Source organism: Bufo bufo, chromosome 5 (assembly GCF_905171765.1).
Source record: "Bufo bufo chromosome 5, aBufBuf1.1, whole genome shotgun sequence".
Lineage (NCBI taxonomy): Eukaryota > Metazoa > Chordata > Amphibia > Anura > Bufonidae > Bufo > Bufo bufo.
The window spans coordinates 401,620,314-401,638,891 of record NC_053393.1 but is presented as its reverse complement, the minus strand read 5'-3'; the positions used below and the strand labels follow the sequence as shown (position 1 = coordinate 401,638,891).

General features: G+C 41.7%; 1 protein-coding gene across 1 annotated transcript in view; it reads left to right on the top strand.

The window, feature by feature from the left end:
- Window positions 1-16,143, top strand: part of TBC1D5 (TBC1 domain family member 5) — a 651,704-nt gene extending 635,561 nt beyond the window's left edge. Inside the window, exons 21-23 of the mRNA XM_040432915.1 lie at window positions 8,360-8,439; window positions 9,963-10,127; window positions 15,348-16,143. Of these exons, the coding sequence (XP_040288849.1) occupies window positions 8,360-8,439; window positions 9,963-10,127; window positions 15,348-15,641 (539 nt within the window). The 3' untranslated portion in view covers window positions 15,642-16,143. The remainder of the gene's footprint in view (window positions 1-8,359; window positions 8,440-9,962; window positions 10,128-15,347) is intronic.
- The last annotated feature ends 2,435 nt before the right edge of the window (window positions 16,144-18,578 follow it).

Genomic DNA, 18,578 nt, shown 5'->3' with positions numbered 1-18,578 from the left:
CCACTAGCGAGCAATCAATTGTTGGGAAGGAACACTCCCTTCCCGATAATCGGCTGCTTAATCTGCAGGTGTAATAGGGCCTTAAGACTGAGGTAGCCCTTCTAAGTCCCTTTTATTTCAATGTGCAGTCTCCCAGTATGGATTGAACGTCACTAATTGCAGAGGTGCAGCATTCAGTAGAGTCCCTTCCCTCCTTCATTCTTACCTCCCACACACCAATGCTATCTTCTCATATAAAGACTTGTGCAAAGTAACATAAACAGGGTTCTGCCATTGCAATCAACTAGACATTTCAAAGAAAATAACTTTCATCTTGTATCCCTGCCCTTTAGATGGCAGATAACTATCTCAGCTCTATAATGAGATTTTGCATTTGGTCTGCAGAAATGATGCTGCCTCTAATTCCTTTCATTTGTCTATTACATTTTATGTTGTTTCCATAGTAAAGGTCAATTATCGTCCAGAACATGACTTTTTAATAATCAACATCATTCCACAAGAATGGTCAATGTATTAAAGAGATTTTCCAGTATTTTAATATTGATGGAATCACTGCCGGGGAAACGCTAAAACTTTTAGCGTTTCCCCTGGCAGTGATTTCTTATAATTGGAAACGCCTAATACTGTATTTGTTGGCCATGAAAGTGTTTTGATATTAATGGCCTGTCCTCAGGATAGATAATCAGTATCAGATTGGCAGTGGTCGGACACCTTGCACCCCCACCAATCCGCTTTTCAGTAGTAGCTCCGGCATCGGAACTACACAGATCCACCCATTGTGTCATGGACAGAGCTGGTTACTGCAGTGCTTCTGTCGTTCATGCACCAGAGAACTGTTCCCAAGAAGCTGATCAGACCCCTGCTGATCTGATATTGATGGCCTACCCTAGGAGATAGGTCATACATTGTTAAATCTTGGACAACCTCATTAAGAAAATATATTTATATATTATATATACATTATTAAAATACATCCATGTGCTGTCCATGTGTGCAATAGGATGCACACGGACACCCTAGAAGTGAGTGGTGCTGTGCACACCATCGAGAATCTCAGCATGTCCTGTTTTGGCCCTTGTCTCACACAACACAGACCTGGAGACCATTGGAGACAATTGTCTCCAATGGTCGCCAGGTTTGAGTCCTATGTGGATTAATGGACCTACTTGCTACCGTATATATAACATAGTCTGTGTATTGTGGTTGCAACACAGTCAATCTTTGATGCAGATATGTGAATAGGCTCTTACCTACACAATCAATCGAATAACTATGGCAAAAGGAGGCAGCACTTATATAATCCAAGTCCGTGGCGAAAAGGGCACATACGCTCAGACATATCGCATCACTGAATGCACTCTGACAGTCACTTTGCTTATGGAAAGTAGACTTTTTTATATTACTGGGTTAATAACCATGGGACAATTGCTCAAATCTCAGTAAAAGGGATTATCCCATGACTAATGTAAAAAATTAAAATCGGACGTCATACAGTACATGACAATCTATTTCTAACAAAGCTCGAACCAGCCCTGTACCTCACATGGATCCAGAGATCTCCCCATTCATTGCTCTGGAAAATCTATTTCAAGCTGTCAGCTCAGGAGGCGTGTCCTTTTTGCTGCAGCTCAGGAGGCGTGTCCTTTTTGCTGCAGCTCAGGAGGCGTGTCCTTTTTGCTGCAGCTCAGGAGGCGTGTCCTTTTTGCTGCAGCTCAGGAGGCGTGTCCTTTTTGCTGCAGCTCTCTCCCTATCACAACTTAAGAAGTGTGTCCTTTCTCGTGGCATGTCTTTTCTGCTGCTAAGTTATGCAGAGATAGCTGTTCATCTCTGGTAGGAACGCCCACATGACTCCTAAGCCCAGTTAGACTTAATCATCACCCTTAAATGTACTTCTCAATCTGCTCAGCTCCTCCTGCTCTATAACCTGCTGTCTGCAGAATGCGCTGCATTTCATGGTAGCAGGTTCCTTTTAATAATAAAGGTATAGACATTAATCCAGGCTACTGCTTCATTATTGTGGTCATGATATCTTGGTTTCTTCAGCAGTAGCTGGACATTATATGCAGCACAGGTCAATGGAAATCTCTGCGTACATGGTCACCATAGCAACAACATAGTCACTTGCTGCTTTCCGATAGTCTTCACTCATTACAAGGTAATCACTGTAGCCTTCGAGTGTATTTAATTAACAAGAGAGTCACAAGAAATAGATGATTTGCAGATCCTGGAAATGTTTTCTTTGGTTTCTTTCACTGCAATCTCCAAATCTATCTTCTTAACATGCACAATCTGTTTTATAGCATCAGTTTTTGTTCAATTACCTTTAAGCCAGGTTCTCCCATAGAAAGGTGTGTCACTGTGTCAGTACTTGGTAGAAAACAAGACCCTGTGACCTCTGTTGTAGTTGGTCTTTAATAGGAGTCTGTCAGAAGTAGTGCTGGGGAGAGCTGGGCAACCATACCTGTTGTGGAGCTTTTCTCATCAGGAGTAGTGTAAGTAATGACTTTTAGTCTGCCAGATTTTGCTCTTCCAGCTGCCCAGGGTAGACCTTCACACTACCTCCTCTCCTCAGAGTGACAGATGTACCATCCAGCCAGGAGACCACTACAGCTGTCATCAGAGAGCGCTTCTCAGTGAAGACGGCCTGGGCACTTGCTGGAGCAGAATCTGGCAGAATTAAATACATATTCATACTACTGATGAGAAAAGCTCCACAGAATATATGCTTGTACTTAACCTCAACCTAATGCTGTCAGCAGTTTGGCGTGGTCAGAACTACTGACAGACCCCCTCTAAAACTCAAATCAAAATCTACATCCTAAAAGCACATCAGAGCCAAAGGGTTATAGATATGCACCAAGTAGTGAAACCCTCTTGTTAAAAATATCAAAACTGGAAAATATTTTTTTAAACAAATAAATGAACACAGTTTTTACTAGGTGGCCATTAGATAATCATATCATCCCGCTAAAAATCCTTAAAGGGATATTCCAGGATTTTAATATTGATGGCCTATGCTTGGGATAGAACACTGATATATGATCGGTAGGGGGCCAATGGGGTGCCAGAACTACCCAGCTCTGTCCATTGTGCAGTGGACGGAACTTGTAAGTGCAGTAACTCCCATTCACTTCAGTGGGGGCACCTCTGTGGTTACTAGCGCCAGCAACCACACAGTGGACAGAGCAACCGTATATAGTTACAGAGCCACTCTGCAACAATTAATTGACGTGAGTGCAGGGTGTCAGACCCCCCACAGATCTGATATTGATGGCCTATCCTAAAGATAGGCCATCATTCTTAATATCCTGGAATACCCCTTTAAGGGCCAGTAGAATTGGATCAAGGGATTTGTATTGGTGTGTATTTATAAACTACAAAGTAATGGCATCTATCTATGAGCCTGTATTTTAGGCCCTATATATAATAATATACTGTGCTATCTGCAAGGACATACCTACGACTCCCAAATTACAACATGTCCTTGTGCAGGATGGGGTTAAATTACATTTTTATAAAAAAAGGAAAATGAAGTTCAAAGTTTATGGTTCCACATGTTGGTGTAAAGTAACTGTATACATTGACTTAGCAGCAAATTTATTGAATTCTTGTAAGAAAAGTCAATTTGATTTGAGAACATCTGTTTATAGACGAATTGACCGTCATCTAAGTAATAATATATCTGCCTTCCACAAGATCAATGTGTTTTAAGGCATTCTTCAACCCCCATAAAAAGAAAAGCCAATTGGGCTTATAATGTGAAGGGACGGCCATCAGACTTCTGCCTTCATTTTCTTTCACAAGATACTTTCCTCTCAATCACATTGGCTCCCATGTGAAGGAGTCTGCAGGTCTGTGTCTCTGTGTTCATAAGGCATCTCCGCCTTCTATCCCTCTCTCAAATCTTCCTGGCAACAAATCATTGATGGAGATCATTGTGTGCTATCTGCAGGGTACTGCTCAGGTCCCACAAGTTCACCCTGTCCCAATGGAGGTTGCCATAAATTTTTAAGTTAAATAATAAGTGTATAAGCCAACCTGTAAACAATTTTGCATATACACAACTTATACATATGTGATCATTCCATGTGCACTGAATAATATGTAGATAGCCATTGACAGCGCCTTGGTGAACTATCTGGTAATGCATACAGAGGATTTAGATCCTTTTTTCATAGAAGTCAATGGAGGGACTTCCAGCTGGCGTAAATTTCAGTCTTCTTTTACGCCAGAAAACTGGCATAAAAGAAAATAAATGTGTCAGGTCAGCTGGCCCCGCCCTCACCACGCCCCCTTTTTGGGAAAGTGGCCACTTGCACAGAAATTATTGCACAAGAGGCACCATATTTGCAACTTTTTTACATCAGAAAACTAGCGTGGAGAGAATGATAAATTCTCCAAATTCCCAACACTCATACAGCCTATGAAAAATACCTAGATTGTGAATGTGTCTTCGGAAAATTACCTATTTTTTAAATACAGTTTTTTATGTTAAGCCTTTTTTTAAGATTTTTTTTTTTTTCAATATGACTATATGAATATCTATATTTTAAAAACAAAATCCTAATATCCAGCAGTTTTCGCCCAGGCCACTTAGCCTACTAATATGTCAAGACTTCACATCATCATCACAGGCAGGACTACAATGAAAGATAACACCTCTATATAGATAATAAAGAATCCACCATTCACAATAGGTGATGGTCACAGCTTATCTACTCCCCCTCCTTGTACAATGATGTTTGCAAGGGTCACAAATCATGCCTCGAAAATTCTCCAAAAGAGATCAATAAGTACCCTCTGGTTTCTCGAGTCTACGGCCCTCGGTGGCTGCTGTAAAGCATATCTCTAAATGCTCTTAACAGCAGCTCTGAGAAGATTGCCGCCCCCATACCTATGTTCAGGGAATAAAATAAAAAAATCTACAATCAGAAAATAAAAACGGAAAAAAATCTGCTTTTAACAGGCAGAATAAAATTGCAGTTGACTCATTTCCTTTCTGATTTGCTTTTACTTTCATAGAATCACACCTCTGCCTGTAAAACGCAGTCATTCTGGAGGTTACATAAGTGGCGGCCCTGCAATCAGCGGCGAGTCTCACTCCAGCTGTGTGCAGTGATAAGCATAAGGAAACGGCACGGAATTGTTGTTGCTATGGAAACCCTGCAAGGGAGATTCTTAGCAACCTACAATATAATCTTTCCGGGTTGCTCAGTCTGGACAGAATATTGGAAATATCCACCAGCTTTGTACTGGAGTCTGCAATCCTCTCTGGTTCTACCTGGCCATAATGGAATGGTTTTATTCAGTGTAGAGAAACCACTCCGCTTAAGGACCTCTGCAGAGGTACATGGGACTCCATGCGTCATACGGTGTTGGCAACGCAACAAGGAGATGATACCTCCATAGTCATACTTACCAACATTTGAAAAAAAATGTAAAAAGTGGGATCCGCGCTCCTTTGTAAATCAGAACAAGATTTTCATCCACCAATCTTCACCTGTAGCATCCTTCCAGAAGGCCACACCATGTAGGTAACCGTACACTGGTAGCTGTTATGGGCGAGAGCTCCACCTTGATCCCCTTCCACCTCTCTCACAGGAGAAAAAACAGGAAAAGTCCAAGTAGTGAAGCCCCATAAGGCAAGGGACAAAATCCAAGGTATGTATTGGACTTACAAGAATAAAATTGATAAATGCATATCACAATAAAACCTTTTCAGAGTAGCGTTTATCAATTTTATTCTTGTAAGTGCAGTAAATACCTTGGATTTTATCCCTTGCCTGGCGGAGCTTCATTGTTTGAATTTCTTACTTTTTTTTCCTCTTGTGGGAGGTGGAAGGGGATCAAGGTGGAGTTGTCACCCATGGTGTGGCCTTCTGGAAGGATTCTACCGGGGCCTTTGCAAGGTGGATGAAAATCTTGTTCTGATGTAGAAAGGCGCACGGATCCCATTTCTTTCTTGACTGTCTTCACAGTGATCCTACAGCACCTGTACAGTTAGAGACTACATTATGGACTTTGCTGTTGTTTTATTGAATTACCAACATTTTAGTTGGTAAGTTCAGGCCATAGGGGCCTCATGCTTCATATAGTGTTGGCAATAGGGATCATACTTAGTAAATTCATTTATGGCTGTGGGCTTACATAAGAACCACCAAGCTTTGGCCCGAGGCAGCCTAGATTTGCCAGTGCTGTCTCTGAAAATTTGTAAAACCTCATTCACACATCAGTCAGTGATTTCCATCAGTGATTGTGAGCCAAAACCAGGACTGGAGCCTCCGCAGAGATAAGGTATAGATCTTCACATGTTCTGTGTTTAGAGCCGCACCTGGTTTTGGCTCAAAATCACTGATGGAAATCACTGACCAAAACACTGACGTGTGAATTAGGCGTAATGCATCATCTGATGAAGCATGACACATTTTCTTATCTGTCTGATTTATACAGATTCTGAGATTCAGAAAGACACTCTGTGTGAAATTGGAGGCATACCAAGGAACTGCAAAGCCTCATGCCCCTATATTTTGCACCATACAACATGGGCCTGTGTAATACAGTTGTATGCTGGATCGGGTGCTGTATATCATTCTGCCCTAATGTTGGCCAGTATATATATGCACTCTACTGGAAGTAATGTAAAAAAAAAAAAAAAGACACTGTAAAAAGTCAGGTGTACAAAAGCGGTTTGTAATATGCGTCCACTGTGATGTCTCTCCCTGCTCCTATTTACCAATATTGTAGTTCAGGGCATGTAGGTCCCCCCTGGGAACAACCCTAAACCCACTCAGACAAGGATGGGGCTTGTATAAGCCATGCCCATTTTTTGGCCTGAAACAGCCAGTTCCTGCAAATTTAGTCACAGTAGAGTATATGTCCCCTATATATGATAATATAAAAATTCTGTCAGTCACATGAGATAGGGAAAGGTGGAGGAAACCAGCAGGAGGCTTGGACAGGTTGGATTTAATCCTTCCCTGTGCGTTAGTCCCTGGAAATAAGTGGTAGAAAATAAAGTTTGCCACTCAATGGGAGGTCCGTTTGCTTGTGAGATAATTTCATAGGAATCAAAAAAGATACAAGCATATAACATTTCAGTCCAAAAAAGGGACCTTCCTCAGACATGGATTGCTTAGGTAATGCTAATTAGCGTGGAATATGCAGCAGTACAATGCGGTAGTCACCACTGAAGGAATGACTGCTTAGAGGAAGGTCCGTGTGACTGGACCAAAAGATCATATGTTTGTACCTCTTTATGGTGCTAAGGAATAAACTGAGAAGCAATTAGAACTTCCACTGAGTGCCAAGTTTTATTTTCTATAAGAGATTGGAGTGGCATGAGCGGTATGAAAACAAGTGGTGCCATAGGCCGCTAGCCGCTTATCATGCTAAAATAAACATGCTTGAATAGTAATGGCCTCAGAAGCAAATTGAAATGCACACTTGGCATTATGCAGAGCTGTTCGTAAAACATAAGTCATAAGTTCAGCCCGCTAATATTGTAATTTAAAGAGGACCTGTCACCTCTCCTGACATGCCTGTTTTAATAGCTTCATGCATTCCCCATATAACAATTCTGGAACATCTACTCTTATGTTGTGCCATTCCTTTATTATTTTTACTAGAAGTTATGAATAAATTGCTAGCAGTCTGCAGTAAGGGTACAGAGGGGTGGTAACAAGTTGGGGGTGTGTACCTGCACAGTCACTCTATCCAATCAGTGCTGCCATTTTTAGACCTTGCAGGTACACCCCCCCTACTGGTTACCTCCCCTCTGTACCCTTACTGCAGACTGCCATCAATTCAGTCATAACTTCTAGCTATTAAAACAGGCATGACAGGAGTGGTGAAAGGTCCTCTTTAATCACTAAAAAGTACACAGTATGTGATATTCAGTTTGACTTTGCTAGCTGCCACTTTCTCCTTTCGGGTGTTTAGTGGCCTAGAGCCTCAGCCCTTAGTATTGGAATTTTCTTCCCAAAACCAAATTCTTGGTTACTTATGCTTTACAGTAGTACAGACTTCATGTTTTTAAAGTGGTTATCCAGGAAAAGATATTTATGACTTTTCCTCAGGATAGGTCAACAATATCAGATCTGCGGGGGTTGCAACACCCAGGACCATCCCCCCCTCCCACCCCCCAAGGCCTTGACTGCCTGCTTATAACTACGGTATATGTCTTCTTATCATGTATAGGACCTTCTATGACCTCTTCCGCTATAATTTTATTGTTAATTATCACATTGATTTATGTCAGCTGCTACCAGGTTAATTATAAATGAAGGATGCATGATAGGAGATAGGAGGACACATAGAACTTACCTTCGGATTGTTTCATCCTGTCTTAACTTCAAAACAGGCCATATTCAGGATGTCGTCTTACAAGAAAAGTTGGAAAGAGAAGACAAAATCCAGGTGTCTCTAGCAGTGTTGAAACAGGTGTGTATTGCTGCCTTTCACAGTATTATCTCATTTAATGCACTGTTATTAATATTGCTTTTTAACCCCTAGTTGCATATTGGCCAGAAAATCATACTTTACACTGATAAGCCCTAACAAGGGACAACAACTTATCTACAGTAGATGGATATTATTTTGTCAGTTCACGATTATACCCTGAAAATGGAACGCCTGGTTTAGAAACCTTATTTAAAATACCGTAGCAGAGAATTGTGAATTAACAGCAAGGGTTTTCCTTCAGGGCCCTCATCGTTTGACTAGAGCACAAAATGGACACATGGGATAGGTCATCACTCTCTGGTCAGTGGGGGTCTGACACCCCGCGCCCCTGTTGATCAGCTGTTCTATAGTAGCTCCGGGACTGTATAAGTAGCATCAGGGAGCTACACAGCTCCGTGCATTGTGTAGTGGCGGAACTGGTTGCTGCACCGCTAGGCCATTCACTTCAACGAGAGCAGCGCTACTGAACCAGGTCAGTCCACTACACAATGGACGGAGCTGTGTAGTTCCAGCACCTTTCTTCTGCCGTTGCTACTCTGTAGCTACTCCTGAACAGCTGATTCATGGGGATGCGGAGTGTGGGATCCTGGTCAGTCAGATATTGATGTCCCTTTATGTGCTGTCCAGGGAAACCATTTTACTTAGCGCTGGAATACCTCCTTAAAGGGGTTGTCAGAGTGTTTAATATTGATGACCTATCCTCAGGATGTGATTAGTGGGGGTCCGGCTCCTGGCACCCCTGCCGATCAGCTGTTTGAAGAGGGCTCTGGTGAATACTAAAGCCTCCTCGCAGCATACCAAGCAGAGCACCATGCATTGTATATCGGCTATGCTTGGTATTGCAACTGAGCCCATTCACTTGAATTGGACTGAGCTGCATCTAGGCCACGTGACAAGTGAACAGTACGTCACTGGCCTAGGAAAAGTCCTCTGCACTTTTTGGCCTCTTCCACCAGCTGATTGGCAGGGGTACCAAGAGCCCGACCCCCAAGATCAGATACTGATGGCCCATCATAAGAATACGTCATGAGTATTAGGGGGCATTCACATGACCATATCTATTTTGAGGTCTGTGTGCATCCCGTACTTTTTGTGGTCCACAGGCAATCTGCAAAAAATGTGGATCAGATGCGGACCGAAAATACAGTCATGTGAATGCACCCTTGAACACTAATGACCTTTGCATGTGTATTTTGCAGTAAACTGTACTACAGTGCTGATATTTTGCAATAGACCCTAACCATGTCACATCTGTATGATTGGTATGTAATGAAATGTAATAATGATTGATGATTGAAACTTTTAGCCTTCAGTCACATTTTTACAGTTTTTCACTGCAGACGTCCATACCTAAGAAAGACCACATAGAGTGTTCCAAGATGAGCCAGTTAATCTATCAGTATACTATCAGTATAATCTTTTCCCTTCTCTTGGGTCCACTTGGATAGACAATTCAGTCTTGTACACAACCTGTATCTTATATAGAATACTGGTATTTTCAGGTAAAGGATATTTTGAAGGGATCATTGCAGTTTAATCAGAGTCAACTTGAGGCTGAAGAAAATGAAGAGATTACCATCACCGATGATCATTACTGCTCCAGCATGCAGTTGAAAGAGGGAGAGATGCAGGAGTTGTTGCCTCATGATCCGCTACAGTCACGTCAGGTAATATATTACCTAGACTCTAGAAAATAGTAATTTTAAATGAATTATCCAGTTGAAAACCCCATTGTCCTTTACCATATTAGGGAATATTATAGCTGACTACTGGGATTGCAGGGGAACGCTTGGTCATAAGTTTATTGTCATGTGACCCTTCTTTTTTTTTGTGTTCCTTCCTTTATTTTAGAATTTATTTACAATAAAACTACAAATTCAAAATATATACCTGTATACACTCCTTAGTGTAGTTGAAATTGCAACACCAAGAGGGAAAAGTCATGGAATTATGTAAATCAAAGGATCGAAATGCATGCACTTACATGCCTTGGCATGCTATCAATGAGGTTGTTAATGGTTGTCTGAGCAATGTCCGGCCATGCTGGATGCACTTGACCACACAAATCATCAAGATCTGCTGCTGGCAACTCCTTTTGCAATTGCTGACCAATGGTGTCTCAGGTGTTCTTGATGGAAGACAAGTCTGGAGATGCTTCAGGCCATGGTATTATATTTAGGCTAGGCAGGCTGCTCACTGTATCACGAGCAACATGCAGCTTTCCATTATCCTGTTGAAAACGGGCTGCTGGAACACTTTTGAGAAATTGCCATACCACTGGTTCCATGACAAAATCAATGTAACGTGAGCTGTTAATGTACCTGGAATGAAGACTATAGGGGACCAGTTACAATACATTATTCCAGCCTACACCATAATCCCGGGAGTAGGACTAGCGCAGGGGTGGACTGGCTATAGATCCTACAGGGAAATTTCCCAGTGTGCCAATGCCCAGTGGGCCGACCAAGCTCTCCTCGCGGCCATTGGCCAGGTACATAACAAGCTGAGGCTCTCAGCACTAGTTAATTTTAGGAGTATCAGGTATGCACCTCATCAATGGCTGCAGGTGCCCTCATGATTTCAACTGTATAGCCATCCATAGGACAGTGATACAACTGAATACTGCAGCCGGGGTGGCAGTATTTTGTGCTGCACCATGGTATTACTGGCCCCACCTACTTCTCTGGCCACGCCTACAACATGGGGCCACTTCTAGGTTTTTTCCAGGGCCACTTTAGGTTCCCAGTCCACCCCTGGACCTCTTCACAGCATTACCCATGTGGTCTCTAAACCAATCTCTGGCTATCAATGCATCTGAGACAAAAGCAGGGCTCATTGGTGAAGAGGATTGACTGGTATTCCAGCCTCCATTGCCATCTTGCTGTGCACCATGATAGCTTTTGAGTGCAGCGGTGTGAGGTCAATGGAACATCTGTAAGCGGACGTCTGGCTCATAGCCTAATGTCGTGCAATTGCCTTCTGATCATTTGTTTGGAGGCTGATCTCTCCACGGACTGCTGATCATTTGTTTGCCATCCTAGGCTTGGGATGTGATGTCTAATTTCACTTGCAGTACAGAATTGATCACTATGTGCCATTCTTCTAATCAGATGGTCTGTCCGTGCAGAGGTTAACCTCTGTGCACATCATATTGTCAGTCCATTTCTCCAAAGTAACGGCAAACACAACATTGAACAGTGCTAGGCATCCTAGGCGTGTAGCAATCTGCTGAAGTCATAGCCAAAGTCTCTCAGTTCAAGGATTTTGTCTCAGTTTGTGACAAGTGGTGATAACTGGCACTTAGATTAACAGTAGGCATTGCACATTCATAACTTTTGAGGTTTCATGTGGCTAAAAAAAAACTTGTGCTATGTGCTTGACAACTTAAAGGGGTTCTGCACTTTGTTGAAACTGATGATCTATCCTTTGGATAGATCATCAGCATCTGATCAGCGGGGGTCCGACACCCGGGACCCCCACCGATCAGCTGTTTGAGAAGGCAGCGGCACACCAGCAGCACCGTGGCCTTCTCACTGTTTACCGCCGGCCCAGTGACGTCACGACTAGTATCAACTTGCCTGGGCGGGGCTAAGCTCTGTTCACTTGAATGGAGCTTAGCCCCGCCCAGGCAAGTTGATACTAGTCGTGACGTCACTGGGCCGGCGGTAAACAGTGAGAAGGCCGGGCCGCTGCCTTCTCAAACAGCTGATCGGCGGGGGTCCCGGGTGTGGGACCCCCGCCGATCAGATGCTGATGATCTATCCAGAGGATAGATCATCAGTTTCAACAAAGTGCAGAACCCCATTAATCATTTGCAGATCTTAGCAACACCTGGTACTTCCTCTATTTTGCAAACCTTACAGCTTGTCCTTCTTGGTATTGCAATTTCAATGTTGAGGACTGTATATATTCCTTATTTATAACCCCAGTTCCCATTCCATCTACACCTCCATCCTGGAACAGAAACCAAGAGAGAGAAAAGACGCCCCTCTAACAAGTGAGGCTTATCAAAAACTAGAGGAATCCTTGAATGGTTTTCATTTTTTTGTAGATATCCATGGTTGGACTTAGTCATCTAAAACAGTAGAGAGAGAGAGAAAAGAGAACAGAGAGATTTATGTTGTCTTCGTGAGGGTCCCAAGGATCCATCCATATGCCTTTTTTGCTAGTTAGTAGTTGTAATGAAGCTGAACACTTTTTCTATGTCCTATTACAGTACATGTCCATGTGTTATTATTGTACATGGTTTTGTTACCAAGTGCTGCAGATCATGTCAAAAAGACATATGGCTTTATGTGTAAGGTCAATATGTGGGGCAGCTTCTGGTTGCATGTTCTGTCATTAGTCATTTATCCTGCAGCTAAGAAGAATAGTTGGAAACATGCTTCATGTCGTTGTGGATTTCCGAAATCTGACATGAGCTCAGTAGTCAACCTCTGACAAATCTATGTCATAACAGCACATATCAAAACATACAGTGTGGAGGCATCTGTCTGTAGGTTTCTCTTTTCTTGCTAGAACAGAGCGGAGTTTTTGTTGATTGTGTGTTTGCAGATGCTTTCGGCAAGGCCTCCATCTATCCTTGGATCACAGCAATCATCACACAACTGGATAGTGGCCAGTAAAAAATTTCATACATTATAGCATTGTGCTTGTAGGAACCTAAAAAATGACTCAACGTGGTATTTGTTGGAGCACAATTACACAAGGGATTCTTCTGTAAGATATTTTCTTTGAGACCCCATAGGTGATGTGAATGTTAGGAACTTTATACGTACAATGAGGTTGGATGCATTTTTGAAGTGTAACAGTATTAACACGTTATAGAGCTGATAGATTTCTGAAGAAAGCTCATCGATCCAGGAGGCTATTCTCATTACCAGATTTAGAGTCAGGAAGGATTTTTTTTTTCCTCTAAAATGAGAAATTGGCTTTTACTTTTTGAGGATTTGTTGCCTTCTTTTAAATCAATTTTGCAGGATAATAGGCTGAACTGGATGGACGTAATAGTTAAAGGGGTTTTCCGAGACTTTATAACTGATGACCTGTCCTCAGCATAGGTCATCAGTATCTGATTGGTGGGGGGTCCAACACCCGGGTACCCCCGCCAATCAGCTGTTTGAGAAGGCAGTGGCACTTTCACCGCAGCCTTCTCTCAGTTTTCACTATGCCAGTGACAACAGGTTCATGGATCACGTGGCCTAGGTGCAGCTCAGCCCCATTAAAGTGAATGTGGCTGAGCGCGATACCAATCACAGCTGCGATACAATGTATGGCGCTGTGCTTGGTAAGCTGCGAGAAAGCCACTGCACTCACATGAGCAGCAGTGCCTTCTCAAACAGCTGATCAGTGGGAGGTATTGGGTCCCACCGATCAGATACTGATGACCTATCCTGAGGACAGTATTGGAAAACCCTTCTAAGAGATGCTGGGATATAGATATCTGACCTCCCTTCATGACCAGAGGGTCGTAATTAGAAGGCATGGTTAGCCTGATTCTGGCATTACAGCCTGTTATAGTGCAGAGGGCCAATGTTTGCACAGAACTTTCTCTAATCATTTGCACCAGAATCTGTACAGTAATGCAATGTAGTTGACAATAATTGTAAATGGATGTTTATATGCTATAACCAGGACCAGGCCTGGGAATATGTAGTTGCCTAGGTCGCCTTGGGGTGAAGGTTCAATGTATGGATTAAAAAAAAATTCAAATCATGGCTTTAAAATTATTTTTACAGCCAGATGGAGGTGGTGTCTATTCTGATACCTCTGCCTTGGGTATTAAGAAAGCTTTTCCCACCCCTGGCTATAACTTCCTGTAGTGTGTACTTTTATCAACAGATACAGTACATCCATTCCAAACACCACTATACAAACATATGACAATATCTTTATAGACTCTTAATAATATTGTCAATTACAGCCTAAAAACCATAAAAAAAAATAAACATATGAACCGACATCAAGAAGGTGATCAGGTAGAATGCATGTCATATGTAATATATTGCAGAAAAAATTGTACAGAAAAATCTAATACAAATTATGGTACAGAAGAATAAATATCAATATTGCAAAACAATTAATAGATCCACAATATCAACAAGTAGTCAGGGAATGCCATCCCTCTTGATACATAGTTCACTCCCAGAAATTGCCACCACCACGGACCCCGATGGGCATTTGGCCTTCAGCTTACTCAAGAATATATTCTTTATTTTATATGGTAGTATACATTGCAGCTTCAGGGGGCAATTTAGGGAACTGAGGAATGATTGTTGTATTCATTCTTAGTTAGGCTAGATTCTTCTGTGGCAAAGGTTCCATTGTCAACAGCAGTAATTTGTCCGGAAGAATTGTGGAAACAATAATGGGAACCCAAAGGAACCCCATTACAGTCAGTAAGATCTGTTGAGTGCCATTTGGTATCCAACATATGCTGGATCTGGCACTACTTTTTTTTAGGTTTTTCTGTTCCTATACCAAAGCTGAAAAATAGAAAAGTGCGACATATGAACATAGCCTTATAATAAAAACAGTATACTGGCCTGGAGGCCTGTTGAAAGCCATGAAGTACAGCGAGAAAACCATCTACCCATAAAGACATTTCCCAGGATTGGAAAATAGGTCAGGTTTTCCCAGAAACCATTTCAGTCTTGTCCATGGTATTGCAACTCCATTCACCTACTGTAAATAGGCATGAGTTGCAATACCAAACACAGCCATGGACACCAGGAGTTGTGCTGGCAGATTCTATTTTGTAGGCCTTAGACACCCTTTTGTCTACATAAATACTGTATTTATTATTGTATGTATATCTATATCTTAAAATATAAAACAACAGCAACAAAATTGTACAGCTTGTTAACATAACTAATATATTCTCTTAGGTTGAAGATGACTTGTCTGGAAACACAGAGTCTCGACACTCAGATGACTATATTCTGATCCCCAAGGAAGATGGCAACAGTGGCTTTGACCATGACTTGGAGTCAAAAGAAACAATGCAGAAACATAAAGTTGCGGAACAGAAGAAAGAACCTTCATCCCATGCACTGACCTTTTCTGACCCTCTTATGCGTGGAAACACACCTTCAAGTATCCTCAGCTCTAGCCCAGATGATGACAGCAACAACAGCAGCAAAGATTCTGACTTCACCATTGTTAGCCCATTAGATATTTAATGGTTATCTCTGTTTTCTTTCTTATTTTTTTTTTATACTTTCTAAAATGAGAAACACCCTTCATAATATATGTAGGGAGTAGTTTTATTATCTATGAGCCGCAGGATGAGCCAGATCTTGTCATTTATGCAAGCTGCTAATCGGAGCACAAAGTAACAATTGACATAACAGAGAATATAGCCATTGTTATTATTGCCTTTTGTTTATATTTACCACTATATGATATGTTTACTGGATACAGAATGCAAGTTATGGCTTTAATTCATGCTAGGACAGTGTTGGTCTCGCTGATTTTGATTACAATGAATGACAGTGCTTGCAAGGACTGATAGTTCTACAGAAGCTGGAGAGCAACTGGTTGCCTAACCAAGCTTAGGAAAATCAAGGTTTTCTAGTAAAATGGTACTTAAAAAAACGATGTCAATAATGCCAACAGAAGTATGTGTTCAACTAATAAAGTAAATAAAGACTATTTCATGTATGCTATATTTTATAGATCTCACTGAAGCGTTCTACTGTCAATGCTGTCTTGTCTGCTAAAACCCAATAAAGAACTAACTTATCGATTACCTACCTTATGATGTCATCAAAATCAGATGGGTGGGGTTTCCACTACAGAGCACTGTACTTTGTGTGCTCTGCCTGGTTACTGCACAGTACAGTGTAGGGCCTTTACCTGGTATAACTAGGCACGGCCACTACACAGTGAATGGAGCTGTGTAGTTCCAGTGCCTGCTTCCATTGCTGTGCTAGTAAAAACAGCTGACTGGCAGGGGTGCTGGGAGTCAGACCTCCATCAATCTGTTATTGATAACCCATCCTAGGGATAGGCCATCAATAAGTTAGTCCTGGAAAATCCCTTTAAGGAGAGTGGAAGGGGACATAATAAGTAACATATAAACATGTAATACATACATCCATATAGACTTAGTATGTCCATATTCTGTAATATGTACTCCTCAACATTGAAATTGCAACACTAATAACTAAAAGTTGTGGAATTATGGAAATCTCAGGATGAATAGACATGTTAATGATATGCAAATTATTAAAAACGGAAACAAAATATTCTAAACATTTCAGTTTATTCTGTATCGCGTGTGAGCGCCACGTGCAGAAATACACACTCTTACATGCCTTTGCATGCTACCAATGAGGTTGTTAATGGTTGTCTCAGGAATACTCTGCCACGCTAAATGCACATGGGCATGCAAATCATTAAGATCTGCTGCTGGCAGCTCCTTTTGCAATTGCCGACCAATGACTTCCCGGATGTGCTCAATGGGAGACAAATCCAGAAATCTGCAGGCCATGGTTGTACATTTAGACTGCTCACAGTAGCACGAGAAGCCTGCTATTGTCCTGTTGATTGAGAGCTCATGGGACACTTTGGACAAATGGTTGTACCAAATCAATGTAACACCGAGCTATTAGTGTACCTGGAATTAACTCTATAGGAGTTTGGCGGCCCTACATTATGCCACACCACATCATAATCCTGAGAGTAAGACCAGTATAACATTCGATTTTGAAGGCCTGGCTTTTATGCACCTCCCACATGCAACATATTGGAGCTAGGTGCTTGAAAATTCTATCATTTTAAGATCTTAGTGACACCTTCTTCTTCCTCTATTTGCCTAATCTTATAATTTGTCCTTCTTAGTGTTGCAATTTCAATGAGGAGGGGTATGTATGTATATTTATATATATATATATATATATATATATATATATATTTATATGTATATAAAACAGGGAAAGTAAGCAGCTCTCACCCACCGTCCACCTGCCTTGAGCACGGATGGCAACCTCCGGACTTGATTGCTGTGAAATATTCAAGACCAAGAAAAATCCAGCTTCCAAGATGCAAAAGGTGGAATCTTTATTGTGCGTTTAAAATCCAAATGCAAGACATCACAGGTTACAGTAACGCGTTTCAGACCGCAAGTAAATCAGGGTCCTTCATCATGACAATTGTCATGATGAAGGACCCTGATTTACTTGCGGTCTGAAATGGATCTGAAACGGATCTCACAGGCGGACCTAGAAACGCCAGTGTGAAAGTAGCCTTAAAAGGTGAGGTGAAGAAACTTCACCTGTTGTACTAGAGCAGACTAGATTAACCCACTGTAAGCATCACACATTTAGTATGTACTGCAAATTTGTGATAGGGGGGCAGTCCCTACACTGAGCTGTGGGGTGGAAGGATTTTGGTTTGAAATGGTCGACATTGGGATGAAAAGGACATACATGCACACGTAGAGGGGTGTTATACACACAGACATAACATGTGTGTACAGCAGAAACAGATCCGCACATTATTAGGTGAATCAAAGCTGATAACTGTCAGTTGAACAATTTTCCACCCGGCATCTATCATGCTGAATTAAATTCAGGAAATATGCCGGGGGGGGGGGGTCACTCTGAAACTTTTGACTTTGGCACCAAGACAGCTTGTTTTGTCCTTTTCCAAGATCCAGTGCAGGCAATGACAAGTGAAAGGAAACATACTGATTCACAAGGACAGGTACTCTTTATGTTCTATACACTTCTTTCCAATAAAAGCTGGTCTGTAACTTACCCCAATATATAATATAATAGTTGAAAAAATAGCCACTCAACAATTGCTTTACCTTTAGAGTCTGATGCTGGTGGAAAAAAAATGCATTTCTTTTAGAGGATTTCATCTGGATCTGCCAACCAAGCCTGTATGCAGAGGTGTCTGGCAGCCACTTATTCGTATTCTTTATTACAATACCATGTATGATTCAGGTGAATATGGAGTTAAAGGCTACCTTCGGGGGCAATTTTTTTATGATTGCATTTTTTCTATTGGTCTTATTTTATATTAGGTCGTTCTGTCACAAAGGGTTAAGGCCCCTTTCACACGGCCGAGTTTTCCACCAGGTGCAATGCGTGACGTGAACGCATTGCACC